General features: G+C 45.9%; 1 protein-coding gene across 1 annotated transcript in view; it reads right to left on the bottom strand.

Moving 5' to 3' along the window:
• nox5 (NADPH oxidase, EF-hand calcium binding domain 5) overlaps window positions 1–27,611 on the bottom strand; it is a gene marked incomplete at both ends in the record, with an annotated part of 41,002 nt that overhangs the window by 3,627 nt on the left and 9,764 nt on the right. The window contains 7 exons of the mRNA XM_083663179.1: window positions 93–217; window positions 529–573; window positions 2,951–3,136; window positions 4,843–4,982; window positions 7,486–7,618; window positions 18,297–18,479; window positions 25,891–26,063. Coding sequence (XP_083519305.1) covers window positions 93–217; window positions 529–573; window positions 2,951–3,136; window positions 4,843–4,982; window positions 7,486–7,618; window positions 18,297–18,479; window positions 25,891–26,063 — 985 coding nt within the window. The remainder of the gene's footprint in view (window positions 1–92; window positions 218–528; window positions 574–2,950; window positions 3,137–4,842; window positions 4,983–7,485; window positions 7,619–18,296; window positions 18,480–25,890; window positions 26,064–27,611) is intronic.

Raw genomic sequence — 27,611 nt, forward strand, 5'->3', positions numbered from 1 at the left:
TACCCTCTCATGTCCTACCCACTCATGTCCTACCCTCTCATGTCGACCGATTGATGGATGAAAGTGTCTGTATCTTATAGCTGCTATCCTACCGGTACATAATGCTCTGCAGGATGGAAGCGAAAGGCGTGATGCCGATGCCCGCACCGATCAGGACGGCGTGCTCAGAGGCAAAGATCTGCCTGGTCGGAGTCCCATACGGTCCATCTACATAACACTGACACACAAACACTTATTACTACCTTATTACTGTCCTTTTGAAAACATACCAAAATACATAATCTAATCGCATGCTGCTAGATCTCAACCATTAAATGTACAGCATATAAGGACCGCAATGGAAATAAGCTTCTAGCTTTATTGCGTTTATATCCTTTTGATAATGGTGTGTCTATGTATGTATTGTATTATGTTTTCATTATCAATAAAGATGTCAATCATTAAAAAAAAAAGCATTCATATGAATTTGGTACTTTAGTCAGATCTAGTCTGTTGGTAAATACAGGTTGTAAAAGTTGTATTTCTCACCTTAATATTGCAGAACCTGTGGTTCTCACCCAACTTGGCAGAAATCTGCAGTTTAAGAAGGAACCAGTTGGTAACTTTGTATGTTTTGTACAGATTATTATGAATATTCATTTTTCTGTATAAGCCCACCTAGGCTTTCTTGTCTCTACCCGCACATTCTCTTGTTGTTTTCATTTTGTCTTTCTGTTTTTAAATATGTGCAAATAAATAAATAATATATTCATCTTCAGTCTGTGTCTTGTTAGTAATCACCCAGCTGTTGCCCATGTGTCATCACTCCCCTCTGTGTATTTAGCTGTTGGTCTGTGTCTGGTCGTCAGTGTTCACATGTGTTCAGTCCATGTTACCTGTTGTTTCATTAAATATCCAGTGTTGGATTTTGTCTTCATCTGTTCCTGTTGTTGTTCTCCAATTGGCCTTTTTCACAGCAGCCATTTTGTGTCTCAAAGGCGGGGTAAACACAGGTGCAACCTGTTTCCAACTTCCAATCCATTTAGGTGTTCCAGTGCTGGGGCCCGCATTAATGTTTTGGTTACGCCTGTACCCAGGCCCGCTCCAACCCATTACGCAGAGTACGCAGACTGCGTAGGGCATCACGTGACTGAGGGCACCAAAAAAAAAAAAAAAAAAAAATTTTTTTTTTTTTTTTTTTTGGTGCCCTCAGTCAGGCCACTCACTGAACAGCAGGCCAGGCGCCGCCTACTGGTTTACTAGTGGTTTTATTACTTTATTCAGGGTGCATCTCATTGTAAAATTGGACTCGGCCCAAATTGGGCTTCAAACGGCCCAAATTGGGCTTCAAGCGGCCCAAATCTGGCTTCAACCGGCCCAAATCTGGCTTCAACTGGCCCAAATCTGGCTTCAACTGGCCCAAATCAGGCTTCAGACGGTCCAAATCTGGCTTCAAACAGCCCAAATTGGGCTTCAAACAGCCCAAATTTTTCGCCGCCGCCCTTCGGACGCCGGCACGCACGTCGGCCTGTATCGGCCTGGCCTGCTTGGTATCTAATGCCCGGCCTGAATTATGATCCCAGTCCGCCCCTGCTTGCATGTACAGTTTAACAATCACTTGTTTGCTGACATGTACAGTAATTCTAACAATTGTTTGTTTCCCACATGTAATGAAATGTGAGATACACTAGTATCGTTCATAATTAATGATTTTGCAGTCTTTCGTTTGACAGTTATTGAAAGTTTTACGGGGGGGGGGGGGGGGGGCACCACAGAACAATTACGCTTAGGGCACCCAAATGGCCAGGATCGGCCCTGCCTGTACCGGGCCTTTTAGACACAAAATGGCTGCTGCAAAAAAGGCCCATTAGTACCTCTACACCAGCGGTTTTCAAAGTGTGGGGCGTGAGACAAGTTCAGGGGAGGCGCAACGTGAAGGGGAAAAATCAGAGAGAAGAAAATACGCAGCCAACTTCGCCATGCTGCACAATGGCTGCACAGCTCCCACAGTCTGGCTGGGCTGCCTGTTGACCTAGTTATAATAAAGATGTGTAAAAAAACAACAACGATTAAAAGTCCTCCAAAGTGGATAAAGATGTTTAAAAGAGGATAAAATATGTTTACAACATTTTTGGAATTAGTTTTTATGCCTGAGTAGCCTGATTTTCAGACCAGGGTAGGAAATTAACTTCTCTAAACAAGGGCTATTTTTGCCCCTGTGAAATATATTTCGGGGGCATTTTGGATAATTTCCAGGGCAATTTGATCAAATGTTGGGAAATACCTTAGTTGCACCTATGTAGCATAACAGACCAAGAAAAGAGAAAAAAGGAGCTTCTTGGATACTTAGAGACAGGTTTTAATTTACAAAGTAAAGTACATGTCTACTACAATAGTTAAAGTCCCTGGAAACCAAAATCCACAAAAACCTTCTAACTATTAAATTTAGGGTCTTATGTGAGTAATTGTGTGCCTCAGAAAGTAGGAGACATTAGTTTTAACCAAACCCCCAAAATCGCCACTTTTCTACAAGGTCTGGATTTCCACTTCCTCATTGAAGAGAGCGGTGCGCGCGGTGCTAAAATGAATGATCTTATCACGTCATAAGATTTAATCGAATCACACACACGCACGTGCGCGCACACACACACACACACACACACACACACACACACACACACACACACACATAGTAGCGCTGTGCACTCGGGGGTCTCACTCTCCCACACTTTGAAGACTCCTGCCCTACACCACTCACCTGCCCTACACCACTCACCTGCCCTACACCACTCACCGTGACAGTGAGTTGAGATTCCAGTCCATCTTCCTAGAATGTTTGATATGATCCATTTGATAAGAGTTGTGGTAACTACAGCTGATAATGTGGAGGTGGGTGAGATAGCTGGGTGAAATGAGCTCAAATGGTACTCTTATTCACAGAATGTCCAGACTTGTTTAGCCTATAGCTTACCTCTCTGAGCGGGGGCACCTCTCCTCGCTCTGCTTGTCCCAGCTGGCCTGGGACGGGCTCCGGTGGCCCCTGAGGCCCTGGGACCACAGCGGGTCGGGAGCCGTTCTGACGGTACATCGTCAGCTCAACGGCATCATCTTCATTGGACGCCACTGTCCCGTTACAGTCCGACCTGAACAACTCCTCCTAAAACAACCCAGACGGCAGAGAGCATTTTAACTGGAGTATCCTTGTTTGTTTTAACTTGTTCATACCTTTTTCTGTGTCTGAGTACTTTGAGAGCAATGCAAACCGGAGTCAAATTCCTTGAATGTGTGCATACTTCTTTCTGATTCTGATTCATATGATAATTAACATTATGCAATGTGGCAATAAAACCCTACAAGCAAAAACATGTTGTACCCCACCAGTGATGTAGTTTAAATAAAATGTATTATTATTATTATTATTATTGTCAATGGTGCCCCCTAGTGCAGTGGTACCAAACCTTTTTTGTCTTATGTACACCTTGAGCTGTTTTGCCATGCTGATAGTACCTCCTGACTCATGCGTGTACTTTGTACTGCAAGGAAACAAGTACCCCCTACAAGCTGCTCAAGTATCCCTAGGGGTACATGTATCCGTGGTTGAGAAACACTGCCCTAGCAGAACAAAGTCAGTGTTACAGTGTGACGAACAAATGAACGAACAAACAAACGAGCGAACAAACTTACTAGAGCCCCTTTTAGAGTTGCATTTTCTTCAGTCTAAACGTTGCCAAGCCGTTTAGTCGATAGATAGAGCGACCCTGAAAGTTTTAACTGGAAGTTTCCATTTTGATTTGGCTGGCCTGATGCTGGGCCTGGGCAGCCGTCTCAGAAGGGAGGGGGAAGAGAGAGCCTGCAGCCGTGGAGAAACTGAACAGGTTTAGAGTGCAATCTAAAAGTTTAAAAGGCGATGCTGCTGCTGCTACCCCATGCTGCTTAGCTGGGTAAACAAAACTTGTACTAGTGGGACTTTTGATGTAAAAAAGGTATAATTAACTTAACTAACGGAGACCGATTCATAGTCCCCCATTTTGTGTTAGACAATAATATATCAAGTTATGACCAGTGGGCAAGGTGCAACATTTTCCACAAGGACCAGGAAGTAACCCTGAAAGCATTCCTCGAATGGCCACTTGAGGCAGGGCTCAGAAGTCCCGTTCTTTCCTGTTCACCCCCATGTTAAAATGCCCCACTTTAAACAGTGATTAAGCATCTTTACAGCATGGTTCTTAACATGGTTTTGGGCTATATAGCTAAGTTCACCTTTTCATAAGAACTGTATGGGGGTAATTGTTTATATAACTTACGTAAAATATAACTCGACTAAAATAGATGATAGAAAGGGGGTGATTGACAGGTCGTCCAGTGATCGCACAGCTTGCCGATCACGGACCAATAGCAGGCGCCAGGCGGAGCTGCGGCTCTGTGTGAGCTGCGCAAGGACTCAACCCATTTCCTCCCACTCTGCTGACAAAAAAATCAAGATGGCGACGGCCACCACTTCAACTCAAAACGGGAGCCCAAAATCAATGGAATAGCTCTGTCCATATTTGGTCAGTGGTTATGACACTGACAAGGCTGACAGAAAAGTAAGTGTGCGTACAGACTGTACGGTACAGTACATGTGTGCACGCATGTATGTGTGCATTTGTTTGTGTGTGTGTGTGTTTGTTTGTGTGTTTAGGTGTGTGTGTGTGTGTGTGTGTGTGTGTGTGCATGCGTGTGTTTGTTTGTGTGTGTGTGTTTGTTTGTGTGTTTAGGTGTGTGTGTGTGTGTGTGTGTTTGTGTTTGTGTGTGTGTGTGTGTGTGTTTGTGTGTTTAGGTGTGTGTGTGTGTGTGTGTGTGTGTGTGTGTGTGTGTTTGAACCTGGGCCTTCACCAGCTGCCGCCGGTTGCTGAGGCTGGTGGCCAGTCTCTTGGGGCTGGCCTGGCTCTCTGGCTGTCTGAAGTAGTCAAACAGGCGGTGGGTCCACTGCCCCATGGAGCGCACGTGCAACCACAGGGTGTCTGGAGGTCAGAGGTCACAACAGAGTGTCTGTATAATGTATACTTTTGACTGCATTACATTTCCCCCAAGCATCTTAGTTACATTCATTAACACACAGGACAAGATGTTACTATCCCTTGTGCCAAAATCCAAGGTAAAACACATGTAGAAGCCCAATCCAGATTAAAAACAAGCAAACAAACGAGTGATATAAGCACCATCAGATGCAACACCATGGCATAGGAGACATCAGGCTACACCGTCATAGATCTATGGAAGCATTCCTTGGATGGACCAATCACCAAAGTAAAATCAGAAGAAATTTGGTAAGCTGCAAGGAAGCAGGTTTGGTGAGTAAATGTTCTTATCTTGTAAATTATGTTAATCACAATCCACAATCCACATTCCATTCCATTGGTGGTGGGAATGCACCATAACATTGTTTGCCAACTGCTATAAAACCCAAGGAGAAGATTTCCACTCAAGCCCAGGCAAGTCTGTTGCTTGCTTTTTTATTAACAGCATTTACTTGTACTTGTACTTTCAATACCTAAAGTGATAATCTCAAAGATCTCAGTTTCGTTCTCTTTGGCGACACCTATGGTGATGAGCGGTAATTGCAGATGAGATCCAAACTGTGTTGCATAAGGGATAATCAACGACTAGGTGTGCGTTAAACGTGCATGACGTGGAGGAAGGGCTTTTCAAAGTGTGGGAGAGTGAGCCTCCCATCAGAGAACACAGACAGTGACGTCACAGCCGAGTTGTCGACGTTCCATTTAAACAGTCATGAAACCAGCCAGGGTTAACTCTTGTCAGGCTAGCCATTGTTAGCAATAACAGTTGATAACAAGTTATGCATTTTGCGGTATTTTGCGCATACAAACACTGCAGCAACATGTCCACACAGATAGAAGTTAGAATGGGGGATGTGGGGGAGGAGGGAGCAGGGAAAGGGAGGAGGTGGGGAGGGAGCAGGGGAGGGAGAGGAGGGGGAATGTGGGGAGGAGAGAGGAGAGAGCAGGAAAGGGGAGGGGTTGGGGAGGGAGCAGGGGAAGGAGAGAGCAGGGAAAGGGAGGAGGTGGTGAGGGAGCAGGGGAAGGCGGGAAGAGAAGAGCAGAACAGATAGAATATACTGTGGCTAGGCGAGCAGCAGTTCAGACAATCTGACGACTCTCTAGCCATTAACTAACTAGAACACAGGGAATCTAGCTAATTTACAGCCTAGTCTGCCCTGTCCTATTCTGCTCTAGTCTGATTTTAGCCTGAACACTATAACAGGTCTACAGCCTACAGTTAGGCTGTAGCTAATCTATCGCCTAACCTAAGCTATTCTAACCTACTGGCATCCCTCGACCAGTGATGGAGAGCACCGATGCCCCCCACCCCGGCCCCCGCCCCCACACACATAAGGCGTGGGAGAGAAGACCAGGCCGGGACACAGCGCCCTGCCCCCCCCCCCCCCCTCACCCCCAGTGCGCACAAGGAAACCTTTCCACCACATGGATTGCCTCAGTGACTTGTTGGCTGAGGAGGAACCTTGTGAGGGCCAATGTACTGTAGGTGATATTTTTTTTCGGATGATGGCGAAGGCTGGAGGCACCCTCTCTGCCTGTGATTGGCCTAGCGTCAAACGTTCATCCAATCACTGCGTCTCTTTCTACAGTCTGTGGTCAGACAGACAGTAGTTTCGCTTGCTAGCATGCATGAAAGACGCCACTGTGTGTTTATGTTTTTGATATAGTCTGGTCTCTGGTTTATAATGCTGCCGCTACTCTTGGCAGTGCACGTATGTAGCCTACAGACATTTTTTTAAGATAAAAGATTCATGAGAATTGATCAGTGATATAAACAGTGTCATCAATACCCATTTACTGTAGCCTGGTAAACCAGCCGGTCACGTGAACTCACATTTAATTTTGTTCTGCGAGACGAAATGAAATGTTCACGTTTATCAGGCTACATTTACAGTGAACTTTAATTCAACTCATTCTAACACAAGAGTGACATGTATTTGAATTGAAATATGAATCAGAGCAACAATGTGATTACATTTAGAAAAAAATACAATGTGCAATAGGCTAAGTAGGCCTAAATAACTCAGTTATAGGGTTTGCAATTGTAATGTTCAATATAATGAAGTATGTCATATATTTAGGCTCGTTTGAGATACTTCTGGCTCGCCTGGAAAGAAGGCGAGAGCAGCCGAATACAGTCAGCCAATCAGAGGCAGAGAGGGGCGGGTCATGCCTTCGCCTAGCCTTCGCCATCATGGGGAAAAAAATATCGCGTACTGTAGGGGCCCAACTATGGACCCCAGCTGGGGACCCCCTCCGGGATAGGCCGAGAAGATGCCGGGCTAAACCTTTTACAGAGTTCAACTCTCAATAACTGTCAAACTAAATGAATGCCTGCAAAACTGCATTTGGATATGTGTGAGATCATGTGCATTGTTTTGGGGTGAAGTTCTCCTTGAACTCTTTTGGGTGGTTAGTAGCTGACCTGCAGAGAGGTGAGATGTACCTGACTGCTCCGGAGCGCTGCTGATGGTGAAGGGATGCCACTCATACTTTGCTATATCTGGGATGTTGATATAGACGTAGTCTCCAGGTTTGAAATGGAAGAATTGGGGGCGCTTGATCACCAGATGAGTCACCTGCAAACAGACAAACCAGACAAAGGTGATATCAAACCCATCACAGATATCAAACCCATCACAGCAGATATCAAACCCATCACAGCAGATATCAAACCCATCACAACAGATATCAAACCCATCACAGCAGATATCAAACCCATCACAGCAGATATCAAACCCATCACAGCAGATATCAAACCCATCACAGCAGATATCAAACCCATCACAGCAGATATCAAACCCATCACAGCAGATATCAAACCCATCACAGATATCAAACCCATCACAACAGATATCAAACCCATCACAGCAGATATCAAACCCATCACAGCAGATATCAAACCCATCACAGCAGATATCAAACCCATCACAACAGATATCAAACCCATCACAGCAGATATCAAACCCATCACAGCAGATATCAAACCCATCACAGCAGATATTCAGACCTCAGGCGCTGATTATAAAAATGAAGACCAAGATTTTACTGCTTTTTCTTAATTGTTTTTGTAAACATCTTTCTGTTTTGTATTGGTATTGTTTGCATTAACATTGTAGTCACATGCTCTTTAATTCAGCTATATGGGGGGGTACGGTGCCGCAGTCGGTAGCGCTGTCGCCTCACAGCTAGAAGGTCCTGAGTTCGATTCTCGCCTGGGACGCTGTGGGCGCTGGAGTTGTGACCCCCCCATATCTTCAGTGCCTACTGCCCAGGTGGGCTATCTCGTCGAAAGGGCCTTTCTGTGTGGAGTTTGCATGTTCTCCCCGTACCCCCCAGGGGGTTCCTCCGTACATAAACCCCCACTAAAAACATGCAGAAGATCGTCATCCGACCAGTGACGACAACATCTGAAGTTGGTCCAATGATGGTCCAATGATGGTCCCCGGGCGCTGGAAAGAAAAAGCGACCACTGCTCCTGGCCTGCCCCCTGGAGGAAAGGACAAGCCTGGATGGGTCAAATGCAGAGGACATATTTCACCGTCCACCGTCAGCATGAGTGTGTGTTGTGGCCGCATGCATGTGTTGTAGTGTTCGTGTGACAATAAAGACGGGCTTCCGTCTGAAATCGTGTTTTATATGCTGAATATTGTAGGCCCAAACAACGCCGTTGGCTGAAGTTTGTTTAAATCGACACCCTCTCTAGGCCACAACACCATGCCCAAGTGGAAGATTCCTATTGGTGGAAATCCACTAGAAGGTGTTCCATGAGATATGTTTGACTTCCTGATGAAGGCCTGATGCTGAAACATGTTGAAGTTTGTTTTTCTTCTATTGGCATTTTAATTGGTTTAAAGAGAGTGCTCCGGATTTTGTTGTTGTCTACACGTTGTTGTGATCGACACATTATGGACTGTACTGTATTACTTATATGTTTGAATGTGGGACATTTGAGTGTATTGCCTGTGTTTAGATATGGCCTCACATTCGGGGGAAGACAGAGAGGACCAAATGGCTGGGTCACACCCGACAGATACCAGCACAGCTGGGGGCCAAGCCTCAAAGAAGTTGCCATTGTTTTTTATCCTTCAACCCCCAGGACGTTTAACACCTCTCAGAGCCTCAAAGGATTCCGGCCATTGTTTTATCTCTAAGGGTAATCAAGCCATAAAACCCCCCTTTTCCTTGCTTCACCTTACAGAATGGGCACAGTCCAGCTCACAGAGCAATCATTGGCCAGAGCTATCACCAAAGACACATGACAAGCCAATGAGAACCCTTTGTGACTTCCCCATACAGTGAGACAAAACTGTTGGGAAAGCAGTTTTAACTTGCAGTCTACTTGAGTCTCAACTAAGCTTGAACCAGGGGTTGAAGGGGCCAGAGAAGCCGGCTCCCCTCCCCCGCTCGCTGCACCCCCTGAACAAAGGCCTAACCAGGCCTGACCACAGCCACCAGAGGCCAGGGTGAACCGCGCAGCAGGCCCAGGGATCGCCTACCAAGGCCACCAGCCGCTCTCCTTGCCCAGAGAAGCCCAGCTGGACCGCAAAGCCGACAACAAGACCGTACCGCGAGCAGACCGCTCAGCAGACCAAGAGGAGCAGAAGAAGCAGAAGAGCCACACCGCAGCAGATCCAACCAACTGCTGCAGACGAAAGACGCCCAAGACAGACCGTGGCCTGCAACCAGCCACAAAGAAGGACCACAGAGCACAGCACGACCCTCGACTCAACGAGCAGAGAGACTGCACGTCAACGCCCGGCATCATCTGCACCCCCAGCAGACGTCCGCTGCCCGCTTTTCCAGGCCAGGGTGAACCGCGCTGCAGGCCATCGCTCCCACAACCCAAAGCCATCCTCCCTACTGCGCGTAGGACAACTCTCCCCAACCAACAGGATCCCGCTCCACAGGGTGGAACACACGTGAGAGTTCATTCATGGTTTAATGGTTCTGGGCAGTTAAGGTTAAAATGCATTACCATGTATGTGTTGATTACAGTATCCTGTATGTTGATGTACAATGTTTCGCACACTGTTGAATGATATAGACGCCTGAAGGTGAGCGCCAAGTTCAGCACGAACTTAGCGGCCACCAGTGGGCCACTCTCCTCTCTCCCTCTCCCTCTCTCCCTCCCCCACTCTCTCGGCCTCCCAGCTGAGCCCGTTCAACCGGGAGGGCTAAGCTTGGAACGGTCTAGAGATGATTCAGAATGTCCGCCCGCAAAAATACAGTTAAGCTGAATTAGAGAGTTTGATTAGTCACTCACACAGAGTGACCCAGGCTAGGCAGGCAGAGTGATCCCTTCCTAAATTCGGCAGAACCGCCATTTTGGAAAGGAGGCGGTTCCAGACCGCCCCCCAGCCACCTCTGTCTGACCGAGTCAATCCTTCCTCAACTTTGGCAAAACCGCCATTTTGAAAAGGAGGCGGTCTACACACGATCAGCCCGCCTCTCAGCCAATCCTGTGATTACATCACAGAGACAGCCAGAACGAGCCACTCCGCCCTCTCCTCCCTCCTTCTCTCTCACACACACACACACACACACACACACACACACACACACACAAGTACTAATTAACACACACGCACACACATTCAGGCCTGCCAGCCAGGCAGACTTAAAACACACACACACACACACACACACACACACACACAATTGATAATGTTTGTTCACCTTAGGTATTAGCTATAGATGTGGTAGAGTATTAGTCATAAAAGTAAATGTGATGAACTGATCTTTTAATCATTATGTTAATGTCAATTGATATTGTGATTTATTAAATCTTTTTATTACATAATGCTATGAATCTTGGTGGTTATTCATGAGGTATTTTATCTGTGGAAATCTGTGACAGAAGCTTACGAACTTTGACCTTCAACTAACTGTACAATGTACACTGTATCATTATGAGACTGATATGACAATTTGGTTTGGTGTCTAAACAAGTCATAACTTGACTTTTAGACAGGTCTGTAGCCTTAACTACAGTGGTGCCCCGAATCTTACAGAGAATACAATATTTTCTGTCAAATCTAATAAATTTATGAATATTAATAATTCATAATTATTAATAATCATATTTCATAACCAAACCAGCTCCTGCGAGCACAACATAAATGGTGCCCCGTGTGAGGCTTCTAATATCAGTATTTCCACAGATATGATATGCATGAATAATAAAAATTCATCAATTTTTGAAAAATCAAAGTTTTTCAAATTTTTCCAAAATCAGGTTTTCTATAGCGCTTTGCCAAGCAAATCACATGCGTCAGAAGACACTAAAGGAACTCTAATCATAAAATATGGAATCTTCCCATAATCTTAACACAAGTTAGGATTTGTATTGAATATTTATGAGCAAAACAGTCCCAAAGACAACAGCTCAGTTTAAAATCCTTGATTCCATTTTTATGTTAGAAACCACAGTTAACAAACTGTTTTCCACTGTGCCTTCAACCTAAAATTATGAGAGATAGCAATGTTCCTTCTATCAGAGAGTGATTTTAACAGAATGTAAACAGCGCTGCGCATTTTAAAGTGGAACCTTTGATGCTAATTTGAAAGCCACACTGGCAAAGGGTGGGGGGAAGTCAGGCTGCCCCCCCCTCACATTAGCATTCAAAAACATTCACCCTGTCTCCTCCAGAGCCAGAGACAAAGTGTAAACAAAGCCCTGTGACCACCAGTCACAGTGAATTTGCACGCGAAAGAAAGGCAGGCACACCCTGCACTTGATGACACTGACAGCAGACACCAGCCGAGTGACAGCTGACAGATGTCAAACTAACTGCATGCAATTGGCAGCTAACTCACAGAGAGACTGTCACATTTGGGCCATTCTTTAATTAGAATTAGTAACTGTGGGCATTGACGCTCACGACAACGTGACGCCATAGCAAACAAGGTGAGTGCACACACCTTTTGCTTAAAATTGACAGCAGTAAAACAGCTGCTTGACTCATCGCAATGAGTCCGCGCTGCCACAAGATGGTCAGCGCTGAAGCATTCTTTAAGACGGCCGCCACCGACTTGCAAGCGGTAGCCGCCTCTCTCATCTGCCCGCCTACAGGAGGAGCAGATGAATTTAGCATTGTAATGCTAACACTAGCGGTCCTAATAATTCCATTGGGAATTATTTTCTTTCTGCAAAATCGCAGATTCCAGGTGCAGGACGCTGCGCATCAGCGGCAGACCACTGTCTACCAGACGCAGATAGGCAGACTGCGCAACAGCTGTCAAGCTACGCTGCAGGCCAACCTGGGTCTGCATCGACAAGCCCAGGTCTGCCAAACAGAATTAGCCCGACTGCGTACCGAAGTTTCCCGGCTGCAACAGAGCCAAAAGGGCATGCCGACCGGATCCACGGCGGCCCTCGGACCCAGAACGGTCCCCCTCTCGGGTCGCACTGCTCCACCAACCACCCGAGCAGTGATCGCACGGCTAAACGCGAGAACGGCCAAGCAGCAAGAGCACCAGAAGGCCGTAAGGGCCATAGCCCCGCCGGCACCGGAGGCTGACACGCCTCCTAGGGCTAGACCAACCCCTGACTCGAATCAGACCCCCGCACACCACTTAGCGCCCGCGCTGGCAAGCAGCCGCGCTGCTAGACATCGCGACACCACACCGCGAAAGGGGGGAGACCGCTCTCACAACGAGCAAACTGATTCAGGCTATTCAGCCCAGCAGTCGTCATCCGACTCCGAGCTCGACTTTCATGCTCCCGACATACCAGTCAGTCATTCATCCGAGCAACCTACGTATAGAATCAGACGTTGTTCACGCTTTCATCCAGCTCTGACTTCCACCTCAGAGCACAAACCGCTGACAGTCAAACGACGTGACAGCGCCACTTCCGGTTATGACAAAACGATCCACACTGCAACCCCCTGCAGGGAGGAACGTGTGTCTTACCGACTTTCCATTTATCACGCCCGTGGCGAGTCGATCGACTACCGCCCTGTGCATTATAAACCGTCATTTGCTCAGGCCACCAACGGGTGCGCTGATAGGTCTTTTTCACAAGAGGCTATCCAGCCTCACTCACTTTCTAGCTCCTGTCCACCAAGGAAACAGGAAGTCAGCTCTTCCACCCCTCCCCCCGAAAGGGGGGACCCCGGGCATGATGACAGTAGTCGCTCTTTGGTGCCCAATCGGGCAAACGGCCACTCCTTCTTGCAGCCTCCACTGCCAAAACAGAGTGATTCAGGACTCTCTCTCCGAGAAGCAGAGTCACGCTATCACTTACTGAAGTCAATCGCAAACGACATTGACTTGTTCGATCCCGCCAGTCACGAGGTACACTTGACAGATTATCTCAACGAAGTCGAACGTGGTTCGCAGGCTCTACCACACGCCTCGCCGCGAGAGAAAGCTCAACTGATATGGAGCACGAGCTCAAAGCACGTGCGTGCGTTTATCCAAACGCAACCTTCCCATATCAGAGATGACTTTGACAAGCTCCGCGAAGCCTTGGGCGAAGAGTACATCCTTACCCAGTCGCCAGCGGCAGGGAGGAACGCGGCCTTACACGTCAAACAGAATTACCAGGAACATCCTAGGGATTACTTTAGACGCTTGAAGAAGATATATAGTCAAGGTAGAAATGGCCCGGATCAATCAGACGTGCCACGTCTCAAGGAACTCTTCCTAGACGGTCTGCATGACTCGGTGCGCCCATCCGTAGCCCTAGACGCACGTTGGTATGACCGAAGCATGCGCACGGTCCTCAAAACCGCCTCAATAGCGTGGGAGGTGGAAACCGAAGCAAAAAGCAGAAATGGCCAGTTTCAACCCACCAACCGCGTGTGTGTGGACCCAGAGACGGTACCACACACACGCTCACCACGCAGGCCAGACCACCTGGTTCTGCCGGACAGAGCCAAGGGGGGTAGCTGCTGCCCAAAGAGACATCACAGTCACGCCACAGGGCGCGAACGGCGTGAGTCTCCTCAGCACACTAGGCCCTCCACCCAATTAGACATCCGAACGGGAGCCAGACGCCTGACGGGCAGGGTGGGCATTCAAGCCACCAGAGGCCCTCCCAGGAGATGACATCAAACTCGGTGAAGGGCGGGTGACTGGACGCAGCCACCCTGTCACCCCTGACAGTCACCTGTCACTCGGCTCTCACCCTTATCTCTATGTAGGCTAGATGCATTGTCAACGCTGTGCTGTGAAACATAACACCTTTACGGCAGGCAGACCACATCAAAATAGGACAAAGCTTGGCACATAGCTACACATAGACACATAGCACAACACTGCTGGAATGCAGCACACATTCAAAATCACACCCTGTCACCCTCTCTCTCCTTCTCTCCTCCTGCCCTTCCCTGTTTACCATGTTGATTTTGAAATGATGTTGTGTATGTGACCTTAAGGTTGTATTATCTATATGGTAATGAGTCTAGGTATGGTTAGGAGTCTGCCCAGAACCAAACCTGAACTATGAACGGCCTGAGTATGACACTTTGATCCCACAGAACAGATGGACATGGACCAAAAGTTACAGCAAACTGTCTGTACAGCCCTTCATCCTCGCCCGCGGACCGCAGGTCGACAGCAGTCCACGGACGAGGAGGGGGGATGTTGTGATCGACACATTATGGACTGTACTGTATTACTTATATGTTTGAATGTGGGACATTTGAGTGTATTGCCTGTGTTTAGATATGGCCTCACATTCGGGGGAAGACAGAGAGGACCAAATGGCTGGGTCACACCCGACAGATACCAGCACAGCTGGGGGCCAAGCCTCAAAGAAGTTGCCATTGTTTTTTATCCTTCAACCCCCAGGACGTTTAACACCTCTCAGAGCCTCAAAGGATTCCGGCCATTGTTTTATCTCTAAGGGTAATCAAGCCATAAAACCCCCCTTTTCCTTGCTTCACCTTACAGAATGGGCACAGTCCAGCTCACAGAGCAATCATTGGCCAGAGCTATCACCAAAGACACATGACAAGCCAATGAGAACCCTTTGTGACTTCCCCATACAGTGAGACAAAACTGTTGGGAAAGCAGTTTTAACTTGCAGTCTACTTGAGTCTCAACTAAGCTTGAACCAGGGGTTGGAGGGGCCAGAGAAGCCGGCTCCCCTCCCCCGCTCGCTGCACCCCCTGAACAAAGGCCTAACCAGGCCTGACCACAGCCACCAGAGGCCAGGGTGAACCGCGCAGCAGGCCCAGGGATCGCCTACCAAGGCCACCAGCCGCTCTCCTTGCCCAGAGAAGCCCAGCTGGACCGCAAAGCCGACAACAAGACCGTACCGCGAGCAGACCGCTCAGCAGACCAAGAGGAGCAGAAGAAGCAGAAGAGCCACACCGCAGCAGATCCAACCAACTGCTGCAGACGAAAGACGCCCAAGACAGACCGTGGCCTGCAACCAGCCACAAAGAAGGACCACAGAGCACAGCACGACCCTCGACTCAACGAGCAGAGAGACTGCACGTCAACGCCCGGCATCATCTGCACCCCCAGCAGACGTCCGCTGCCCGCTTTTCCAGGCCAGGGTGAACCGCGCTGCAGGCCATCGCTCCCACAACCCAAAGCCATCCTCCCTACTGCGCGTAGGACAACTCTCCCCAACCAACAGGATCCCGCTCCACAGGGTGGAACACACGTGAGAGTTCATTCATGGTTTAATGGTTCTGGGCAGTTAAGGTTAAAATGCATTACCATGTATGTGTTGATTACAGTATCCTGTATGTTGATGTACAATGTTTCGCACACTGTTGAATGATATAGACGCCTGAAGGTGAGCGCCAAGTTCAGCACGAACTTAGCGGCCACCAGTGGGCCACTCTCCTCTCTCCCTCTCCCTCTCTCCCTCCCCCACTCTCTCGGCCTCCCAGCTGAGCCCGTTCAACCGGGAGGGCTAAGCTTGGAACGGTCTAGAGATGATTCAGAATGTCCGCCCGCAAAAATACAGTTAAGCTGAATTAGAGAGTTTGATTAGTCACTCACACAGAGTGACCCAGGCTAGGCAGGCAGAGTGATCCCTTCCTAAATTCGGCAGAACCGCCATTTTGGAAAGGAGGCGGTTCCAGACCGCCCCCCAGCCACCTCTGTCTGACCGAGTCAATCCTTCCTCAACTTTGGCAAAACCGCCATTTTGAAAAGGAGGCGGTCTACACACGATCAGCCCGCCTCTCAGCCAATCCTGTGATTACATCACAGAGACAGCCAGAACGAGCCACTCCGCCCTCTCCTCCCTCCTTCTCTCTCACACACACACACACACACACACACACACACACACACACACAAGTACTAATTAACACACACGCACACACATTCAGGCCTGCCAGCCAGGCAGACTTAAAACACACACACACACACACACACACACACAATTGATAATGTTTGTTCACCTTAGGTATTAGCTATAGATGTGGTAGAGTATTAGTCATAAAAGTAAATGTGATGAACTGATCTTTTAATCATTATGTTAATGTCAATTGATATTGTGATTTATTAAATCTTTTTATTACATAATGCTATGAATCTTGGTGGTTATTCATGAGGTATTTTATCTGTGGAAATCTGTGACAGAAGCTTACGAACTTTGACCTTCAACTAACTGTACAATGTACACTGTATCATTATGAGACTGATATGACAATTTGGTTTGGTGTCTAAACAAGTCATAACTTGACTTTTAGACAGGTCTGTAGCCTTAACTACAGTGGTGCCCCGAATCTTACAGAGAATACAATATTTTCTGTCAAATCTAATAAATTTATGAATATTAATAATTCATAATTATTAATAATCATATTTCATAACCAAACCAGCTCCTGCGAGCACAACAACGTATATCCAAAGAGCACCTCAAACAAACTCCATTTTGAGTCCAGCTAGGGCCTGTACCACGAATGGAGATAAAGAGACCCAGGATCTGTCCCCTTGATCTGCTTTGACTTAACCAGACAATCACAATCAAGCTAAACGATACCACAAAGGTGGTTATCAGCTGGGTCTGTCAATTTAGGATTTCCCTATCCAGCTCTGAGCTCGTGCACAGGAGCTTGTGACCACGAAAGAGCCGTGGTTTGTAACAACTAGCCCATCACAATAGGGCGCGGGCGTGTGATGCAAGCGTGGGTGTGCACTGAGCAGTGCTGGCCAGTGCAATGCATTGTGGTCCAGTATGACAATCGCGGCTAGGCTAGTAGTTTTGTAAACACCGCAACGACAAACACACATCAACGCATAATACTTAGCTTGGTTCATAAGCTTCTTCCCCCTCCCCCAACAGTCAAAAGCATGCTACTATTTTGCTGAAACGGCCAAGAGATCAGCTAAATGTTAGTTTGCCTCGTTTTCTTATGTGAAGAGGCAGCAATGCCAAACTCCATTCATCTGGCAACTAATGTGGCCACACCCTAACTGTCTATCTGCCTATCGGTCAATTGAATACCACCAGAACATAATTTGCAACCCTTCAGGCCGTTACACATCAAGAGCGATGTGAATATACAGCACGAAATTGCGATGTGAATTTTGACCCACCTGTCAATCACAGCCACAGATGTGTACACGTCGGAAGCCAATTTCTGAAAAATCGACCGTGGTCCGAAAAAATAAATACCGCAATGCCCTTCAGACTGTGAGCTAAATGCTCCAAAATAGGGCTGGACAATAAGATTGAAGTCAATATCACGATAATCGTGAGGATTTCTTTAGACATCAATATGATGATATGGCTTACATAAGCAAAATCACATTCAATAATCCATTAATGTTCATCGTATTGAACTGGATGGTAATGTTTGTTGTGATGTCAAACTAGACAGAAATTTTCACATAGTATTGCTACCGTAAACATTTTGTCAGTTTTAAAATAAAATTTGCTTGTTCTCATCAGTTCAGACAGGAGAATTGTGTGTCTCGATATCCCGAAAATCATATCACCCCAATATAATCCCACTGAAAGACGATAAACGATCATATTAAATTAGCGTCCAGCCCTACTCTAGTCTGGTGTCCAGCCCTACTCTAGTCTGGTGTCCAGCCCTACTCTAGTCTGGTGTCCAGCCCTACTCTAGTCTGGTGTCCAGCCCTACTCTAGTCTGGTGTCCAGCCCATATGAATCGCAGCTTTCAGTTCTCTTCGAATTTAATTTATAATAATAATCACCATGCAAATTGAAAGAGTGATGAAAACTGTGATCCGTTGGGGCTGGACACCTGGCTAGCCTGACTCCAAATCCTCCATAGACCCAGAGGAGTGAGTGAGTTTGGGTTTGGGCACCTTGGACGGAAGCAGGTTGACTTCCACGATGTAGAGGCTGCCCATGCGAGAAACGGCGATGCCCACGATCTTCTCCAGGAGGAAGAGGAGTCCCGGCACCACAAACCACTTCCAGAAGTTCGCACAGTGCACCACCAGCAGAGACCACACCCACACGTAGGACAGGTGGGACCAGTAGAACACCTGGAGGGAGGGACACAACAGCTCTGACCATCAAACTGTGTGTCTGGATCCATCAAACTGTCTGTCTGGATCCCGACTAAGGATTTACTCAAAGAACAGCGAACCCAGGGGTGCCCAATATGTCGATCACGATCAACCGGTCGATCGCAAAGGCCGTGCTGGCAGATCGCGTTTCATTCATAAAATCCATTCATAAAATCCCCCCCTCCACATTTTCTCCGTCCTCCCAAGGTGTCTGACACTTGATTGAAATAAAGATGGACCAGTCTGCTGCTGTTGAGCTCTGCTCTGTTACATTAGGTTACCATGAAACATGGAGAGGAAACAGAGAGAGGCACTTTTGCAGCCTTCACTGTTAACATTAACACTGTTACCCAGGGGGTGGGTTAACATTAACACTGTTACCCAGGGGTGGGCAACTGTGTTAACATGAACACTGTTACCCAGGGGTTGGGCAACTGGCGGTCCTCGACCTCTCGGCTCCTGGGTCAATTTCCTTTTCATCGTTCTTTTTTACAAGGTGGACGTTTTTGGTTAGGTTAGGTGAGACCACCCAAATCTGTGTTTTTATTTGTACATCCCAGAACATGGAGCTAATGGCTTTAGCATTGTCCATCCACATACTGTTTAACGTTAGCATTTGAGCTAACACCATTCTAACAAACTATATCCAGGATGCACATTGCACATAATCTGATTAATATGACATATTTGGGTGATGTTCCCCATCAAATTGCTGTAGCGGTCTGTTTTAAAGCTAGAGCAAAGTTTCTGGTGTCATCAGAATGGAAGAATTACTCAATTTGAATATGAAAAATATAAATGTTGGTATAATAAACTTTGATTACCAGTCCTTTTCATGAAATTAGTAGCTATAATTGGGCGTGATGGGGTTAGCCTACAGTAGGCTACTGGTGGAAGTGCACGGTCACAATCCGGCCCTCTGGTAGCGAGACATTTTTTTTGTGGCCCTCTCTATCATCAAAGTTGCCCATCCCTGCTGTTACCAATGAAAGAATACACTCAAGGTGAGGACATTTTTTCAGACATTCAAAAACTTTATTGACAAAACCCAGCTGCCAATGTCTAAGTTAGGTGATGGTGCGCCTGCAATGGTGGGGCGCACAAATGGCTTCATTGCCAAATGCAAGCAGGACGACGCATTTCCCGACTTCCTTAACTATCAAAATAAAAAGGTAGGAACCCTAACAACCATAAAACAGCCTGAGATCTATTGAAATGTATTGTCCTGTGGAGGGACCATGCAGTAATGTAAGGTATATCTGTAATGTAGATCATGTTGAGATGGTGATTTTAAAAGTGGCTGGGAAGGCACACAAAAAAGTGTGAGCACACCTGGACTAACCTATCCAGTCACTGTGTGCACACCTGCGTGTCATTTTCCTCTTCAATTGATAATCAGGCTCAAATATGCGTTAGTGGTAATTGGCATTGACCGTTTAAGTAAGGGATAATGTATATTGAGGCAGTGATTACGGGGGAAATAATGACCGACAGGTGATGATTGAGCCCGACGCGCAGCGGAGGGCTTAATGATTCACCTGAAGGTCATTATTTCCCAGTAATCACCGCCTCAATATACATTATCCCGCTTAGAACACGGCCTACAACTAAATCATTCAATAATCTGACAAAAATAATTATTCAAATAGATTTTTTAATAGCGCTTTCAACGACAAAGCGGCCGGTTTCATTCGTAATTGGCACACAAGACACCACAGCTGCAACTGGTTGGCCTAATTAGTAGTGTTTGCTGACAAAAAGCTCTTATCAACTGATTAATCCAGGTGTGGCAGAGCAGCGGTCGGTTGTCGAGAAATAATGACCGGTGAATCTTGTTGATTGACCAATCAGAATCGAGTATTCGAGAGAGCCGTGTTCTAAGCAATATTACACGAGAGGGTGTGCTTTACTGTCGTTAGCGCTACTTCAGTGAGGCGTACTGCCGCATCACTGTCGTGCCACTAACGACAGTAAAGCACACTGTAATACTGCGATTATACAACATTTACCAACAAAATACAAGCTATAAACAAAAGGTGTTCCTATTTTGGGGCTCTCAAAATAACAAACTTTTTGCCGAGTGTTTTAGTCCATTTCCATTAGACAAGAAATAGTCCCCGTTGAGTCAGCCAGGCATCAACCAGTGGACATGCTGATCACATGAGTTAACTGTAACAAACACCTGTGCAGAAAGCAGCAGCTAGATAACAGCTGATCACATGAGTTAACTGTAACAAACAGCTGTGCAGAAAGCAGCAGCTAGATAACAGCTGATCACATGAGTTAACTGTAACAAACACCTGTGCAGAAAGCAGCAGCTAGATAACAGCTGATCACATGAGTTAACTGTAACAAACAGCTGTGCAGAAAGCAGCAGCTAGATAACAGCTGATCACATGAGTTAACTGTAACAAACAGCTGTGCAGAAAGCAGCAGCTAGATAACAGCTGATCACATGAGTTAACTGTAACAAACACCTGTGCAGAAAGCAGCAGCTAGATAACAGCTGATCACATGAGTTAACTGTAACAAACACCTGTGCAGAAAGCAGCAGCTAGATAACATGCTGATCACATGAGTTAACTGTAACAAACACCTGTGCAGAAAGCAGCAGCTAGATAACATGCTGATCACATGAGTTAACTGTAACAAACACCTGTGCAGAAAGCAGCAGCTAGATAACAGCTGATCACATGAGTTAACTGTAACAAACACCTGTGCAGAAAGCAGCAGCTAGATAACATGCTGATCACATGAGTTAACTGTAACAAACAGCTGTGCAGAAAGCAGCAGCTAGATAACAGCTGATCACATGAGTTAACTGTAACAAACACCTGTGCAGAAAGCAGCAGCTAGATAACATGCTGATCACATGAGTTAACTGTAACAAACAGCTGTGCAGAAAGCAGCAGCTAGATAACAGCTGATCACATGAGTTAACTGTAACAAACACCTGTGCAGAAAGCAGCAGCTAGATAACAGCTCATCACATGAGTTAACTGTAACAAACACCTGTGCAGAAAGCAGCAGCTAGATAACAGCTGATCACATGAGTTAACTGTAACAAACACCTGTGCAGAAAGCAGCAGCTAGATAACAGCTGATCACATGAGTTAACTGTAACAAACACCTGTGCAGAAAGCAGCAGCTAGATAACAGCTGATCACATGAGTTAACTGTAACAAACACCTGTGCAGAAAGCAGCAGCTAGATAACAGCTGATCACATGAGTTAACTGTAACAAACAGCTGTGCAGAAAGCAGCAGCTAGATAACAGCTGATCACATGAGTTAACTGTAACAAACAGCTGTGCAGAAAGCAGCAGCTAGATAACATGCTGATCACATGAGTTAACTGTAACAAACACCTGTGCAGAAAGCAGCAGCTAGATAACAGCTGATCACATGAGTTAACTGTAACAAACACCTGTGCAGAAAGCAGCAGCTAGATAACAGCTGATCACATGAGTTAACTGTAACAAACACCTGTGCAGAAAGCAGCAGCTAGATAACATGCTGATCACATGAGTTAACTGTAACAAACACCTGTGCAGAAAGCAGCAGCTAGATAACAGCTGATCACATGAGTTAACTGTAACAAACACCTGTGCAGAAAGCAGCAGCTAGATAACAGCTGATCACATGAGTTAACTGTAACAAACACCTGTGCAGAAAGCAGCAGCTAGATAACATGCTGATCACATGAGTTAACTGTAACAAACACCTGTGCAGAAAGCAGCAGCTAGATAACAGCTGATCACATGAGTTAACTGTAACAAACAGCTGTGCAGAAAGCAGCAGCTAGATAACAGCTGATCACATGAGTTAACTGTAACAAACAGCTGTGCAGAAAGCAGCAGCTAGATAACATGCTGATCACATGAGTTAACTGTAACAAACACCTGTGCAGAAAGCAGCAGCTAGATAACAGCTGATCACATGAGTTAACTGTAACAAACACCTGTGCAGAAAGCAGCAGCTAGATAACATGCTGATCACATGAGTTAACTGTAACAAACAGCTGTGCAGAAAGCAGCAGCTAGATAACAGCTGATCACATGAGTTAACTGTAACAAACACCTGTGCAGAAAGCAGCAGCTAGATAACAGCTGATCACATGAGTTAACTGTAACAAACACCTGTGCAGAAAGCAGCAGCTAGATAACAGCTGATCACATGAGTTAACTGTAACAAACAGCTGTGCAGAAAGCAGCAGCTAGATAACAGCTGATCACATGAGTTAACTGTAACAAACACCTGTGCAGAAAGCAGCAGCTAGATAACAGCTGATCACATGAGTTAACTGTAACAAACACCTGTGCAGAAAGCAGCAGCTAGATAACATGCTGATCACATGAGTTAACTGTAACAAACACCTGTGCAGAAAGCAGCAGCTAGATAACAGCTGATCACATGAGTTAACTGTAACAAACAGCTGTGCAGAAAGCAGCAGCTAGATAACAGCTGATCACATGAGTTAACTGTAACAAACACCTGTGCAGAAAGCAGCAGCTAGATAACATGCTGATCACATGAGTTAACTGTAACAAACACCTGTGCAGAAAGCAGCAGCTAGATAACAGCTGATCACATGAGTTAACTGTAACAAACACCTGTGCAGAAAGCAGCAGCTAGATAACAGCTGATCACATGAGTTAACTGTAACAAACACCTGTGCAGAAAGCAGCAGCTAGATAACAGCTGATCACATGAGTTAACTGTAACAAACACCTGTGCAGAAAGCAGCAGCTAGATAACAGCTGATCACATGAGTTAACTGTAACAAACACCTGTGCAGTAAGCAGCAGCTAGATAACAGCTGATCACATGAGTTAACTGTAACAAACACCTGTGCAGAAAGCAGCAGCTAGATAACAGCTGATCACATGAGTTAACTGTAACAAACACCTGTGCAGAAAGCAGCAGCTAGATAACAGCTGATCACATGAGTTAACTGTAACAAACACCTGTGCAGAAAGCAGCAGCTAGATAACAGCGTTGATGCACAATGGATTGTTTTGTTAATTTTGATTTATTTGGCGGACTTACTGTTGACGAATGGTTGGAAGAAGAGATAAACAAACAAGCTGCTGGTTTCCACACAGGTGTTTGCAGTTAAAGGAGCAGAGGGACAGTAATGTATCAGACTGAAAATAATGCCTGAAATGAAAGAGGGTTGAGAGGCGGGCCATAGCGTGTCTGTTGATGATTTGATTTGACAGTTCTGTGCACTGGAGTTGGCGTTGGCCAATCCTGGCGTGTTCTGCCCCCAAATCGAACGTGTTCTGGCGCTAACTAAGCGAGGGGGTTCCGGGAGAACCAGCAGGCAGTTGGCTGCTTCTGTTTGGACCGGTGCGGACATGCCGAGGTGAGAGTACTGCCTGCCGGCTTGGAGCGTCGAATAGCCACGGTAAAGACAATATTCCTGGAATGCGAGTTTAACGAACCAGTTAAATGTCCTATTCATTCTACATCAAATGAAGACATTACTGTTTGTTTTATTTTGTATGTTACAACATACTTATTTGCCAAGTTATTAGTTAGTTTATGGGCTTGAAATTCTGCCAGGTTACAGGCACTATAGGCAGCCATCTTGCCTGCAGAATTTTGGCCGCTGCTGTTGTCTGCAGACTGGCCGGTGGAGTGATATTTTAGTGATGAGGCCGTTCTCAAATGGCTAGGTGCAAAGCCGTGTAAGAAGAGTTGTGACATATCCATTCACTTCAATGAACCAGTTTTTTACTCTCAAGAGTTCCAGGAAGTAAGGTCCTGGATTAAGCAGCACTGTCGAGTTGCAGCAAAATGGACAGTTTGTGTTGTACTCTAAAAGTTTTTTTTTTCTTGAATCAAATTGTACATTATCAGCTTTATTTTAGCCTGCAAAAGTAGCGCGAGACCCATTCCTGGCTGAGTCTCGCATTTTGCTCCTCCGCTGACGCCACTCTCTCTAGAGGACACTAGCTAGGTGTGCTGTTATGCTCATTTGAGAACGGTTCTTGACCAATCAGATTGCTTGGTCGGAACTACATGTTGTATAATTGTGGTTGGATTGGGGCGGGTCCACATGCGGAATGTCCCAGTTGGACTGTGATTGATAACGGGGTAATTGCCTGCAGGAGGTGTGGGCACTTGTCTCCCAAAATGAGTTTAAGCAAGGGTTCAAATTGACTAAGTGGCCTAAGTTGTCTTGTTTACTTCATAACTGTTGTATCACTACTTTTGCAAGATGGCACGACATTGTGAAACACATATTGGATCGAGTAGTAGACAGTCACTGGGCAAGGTAGTCATAGTTTTAGTAGGGATTCTACAGTACACACATAATAATAAATGGGGTTAGGTACATTCTTGCACACAATAATTTGGAAGGATAGCCTACTGATTCTAATCGATAAAGTAGTAATTCACAGAATGTGGTCAAAGAATATTGATATATAATAGTTTTTCTCCATTGTATACACAAAAGAATGAGCTATGCACACTTATGAAAACTTGAAGCTCATGTATCAACATGACTAACTGCTAACCTCTAAGTGCCATTCCATTGTTCTCACTCAGATATCATAATAATCGAAAAATAACATTTTTGCAAAACTCAAAATGACTAAAATTGCATCATTTAGCACACTTTGTTCACCTGGAAAACACTGGCCTTAATGTGCCCTGAATGACCAATTGGCCTTTTTCACAGTGGCCATTTTGTGTCAAAAAGGCAGGGTCAATGCCAATTACCACATGATGCATATAAATGAGCCTTTTCGACACAAAATGGCCACTGTGAAAAAGGCCTGATGTCTCACCTGTGCAAACTCAACTGGAAAAACACTTCAATCAGAGGCATCAGCTGATTTATACAAATGTTGGGTCTGTTTCATTGCATTTTTTTCTTCTTCAGTCAGTTCAGTCAGTCAACATTTTCTATTGCAGTAACAAATGCACATTTCAGTTTTTTTTAATGCACTGATTTATCATTACATCCGCAGAAAGACAGTCTAAACATTTTCCATGGTGTTTCTCATTGCACTTATTGTATCAGTGAAATCACTGAGTTTTGCTAAAGTAGTTTCCACTGCACTTATCGCATTTTCCTTTTATTGATACACCAACTTTTCCACCTCCCTCAAGTATGATTTTTTGGGGGGCCATATTTTGACCCCCGCCCCCGCGTTTCTACTCAGGTTTTTTTAATGCACAAATTGAAAATGCTCATTAAACAGGTGGATGTAAACCCACCTAGAGTGTCACTATCCAAATACAGATGCAGCTTGCTTTGTACAGTATGCCTACAACCCTCTCTCACACACTCACACACACACACACACACACACACACACACACACACACACACTCACACACACACACACACACACACACACACACACACACACCTCAAAGTGTCCGCTGCGGCGTAGGAAGGTGCTGGAGCAGAGCACCATGAGGCAGATGAGGACCTGAAGGAGCACGCCGGTGAGCGAGGCGGTGCCCCTCACCCAGCCGATGCCCGGCCGCGTGGTCAGCAGGTACTCCCACACACTGAACTCTGTCCGCTCAGACAGAGTGACTGCACGGGAGAGAGACCAGGACGAGACCAGAGTAAGAGAGGGAGACATTCAACGCTAATTTCATATGTTGGCGTACCGGTCCCTCTTGTTTGTCAACCTGTGTGGTGTCGGCTGTATGTGTGTACATCTGTGTGTATGTGTTACAATCAGGGTTCATACACATTTTGACCAATAGATTTCCATGACTTTTCCATGACTTTAAACTGAATTTCTATGACCAAACATTTTGTAAAGTCTCAGTGTATACATGTACATGAAAAGTCAGTGAGTAAAAATATTCTATGTAATGTAACTACTAACAGATGACAATAATTGAAAAACGAACATGGTCATTTAGTAGCCTACTAAAACACGTTACGAGCCCCAACACTGACGACAACAAAGATCTTGAGTAGGGCTGGGCGATATAAACCAAAAATCATATCTCAGTATTTTTAGGCTGAATGGTGAAAGATGATATATCTCAGTATATTCTACAAAGTGGGCTAGATTTTCAATTGTAAATTGGGCTGGGCGATATGGACTCTTACAAAATATATTTACACAATGTGAATTTTGATAAATAATGATCAGTGAATAATGATATAATGAATAGCGTTAAGTGGGTAAAGGCAAATAATAGAACAGCTGGAACAGTCTGGTAAGCTCAGAAAATGACTTCACTTTACTGCAGCCTTTAGGTCTCATCTAGTATTGTAACAATATAATGTTACAATTTCACTTAGCAGATGCTTTTATCCAAAGTGATGCACATCTGAGCTTTATTAATCATACCGTATTTCCTCTATTAGTGGCCTCTATTCCATTACTGGCCTCTGCTCTGATATAGGACCGGGGCACGGCCTGCACGGACAAATAAAGGCCCCTCCCTCAATACAGGCCGGGTCAAAAAAAACAAAAAACGAAGGAGCAAAAACTACGGTGAATACGGTACTGTAAATTTCCCATAACACAATGCATCTACCGTGTGACGTAACCGGACGTAACGCAGACAAGAGAAATACGGTAAAAACAAACATGGCACCGACCAAACGAACCAGACGAAAGTTTGACGTTAAGTTTAAAGAGAGCGTTGTGCAATATGCAGCGGAACATTTGGTACAGTGTGATGTGGAATCAGCCCTTCAAGCAGAGCCTGCACGATGCCTACGACGAGTGGATAGCTGGGGATGCAGATAAGCAGTACACAGCTGGAGGTGGAAACCTAAAAGCGCCTGCTCGACGCCTGCTTGTGGACTGGGTGATCGCCGCCTGGGACAAGCTGGACAAGGATCTGATCAAAAAGTCCTTCCAAGTTTGTGGACAGTCTGTGAAAACTGACGGGAGTCAAGACAACCTCATCCACTGCTTCAAGCAGGGACAGCCCTGCGCCGCTGGACAGGAGGCTCTCGCCCAGCTGCGTTAGCGGGACCAGGAGAACAGACAGGCAGCCGAGGATGAGGAAGATGAAGAGGAACTGGTCAACAATGAACTTGTTGTTCTGGATGATGTTGATGATGATGAGGACGCGGACGCGGAGGATACAGACATACTAGATGAGGAGGAGG

The sequence above is a fragment of the Poromitra crassiceps genome (assembly GCF_964638095.1).
Source record: "Poromitra crassiceps genome assembly, chromosome: 30".
Taxonomy (NCBI): Eukaryota; Metazoa; Chordata; class Actinopteri; order Beryciformes; family Melamphaidae; genus Poromitra; species Poromitra crassiceps.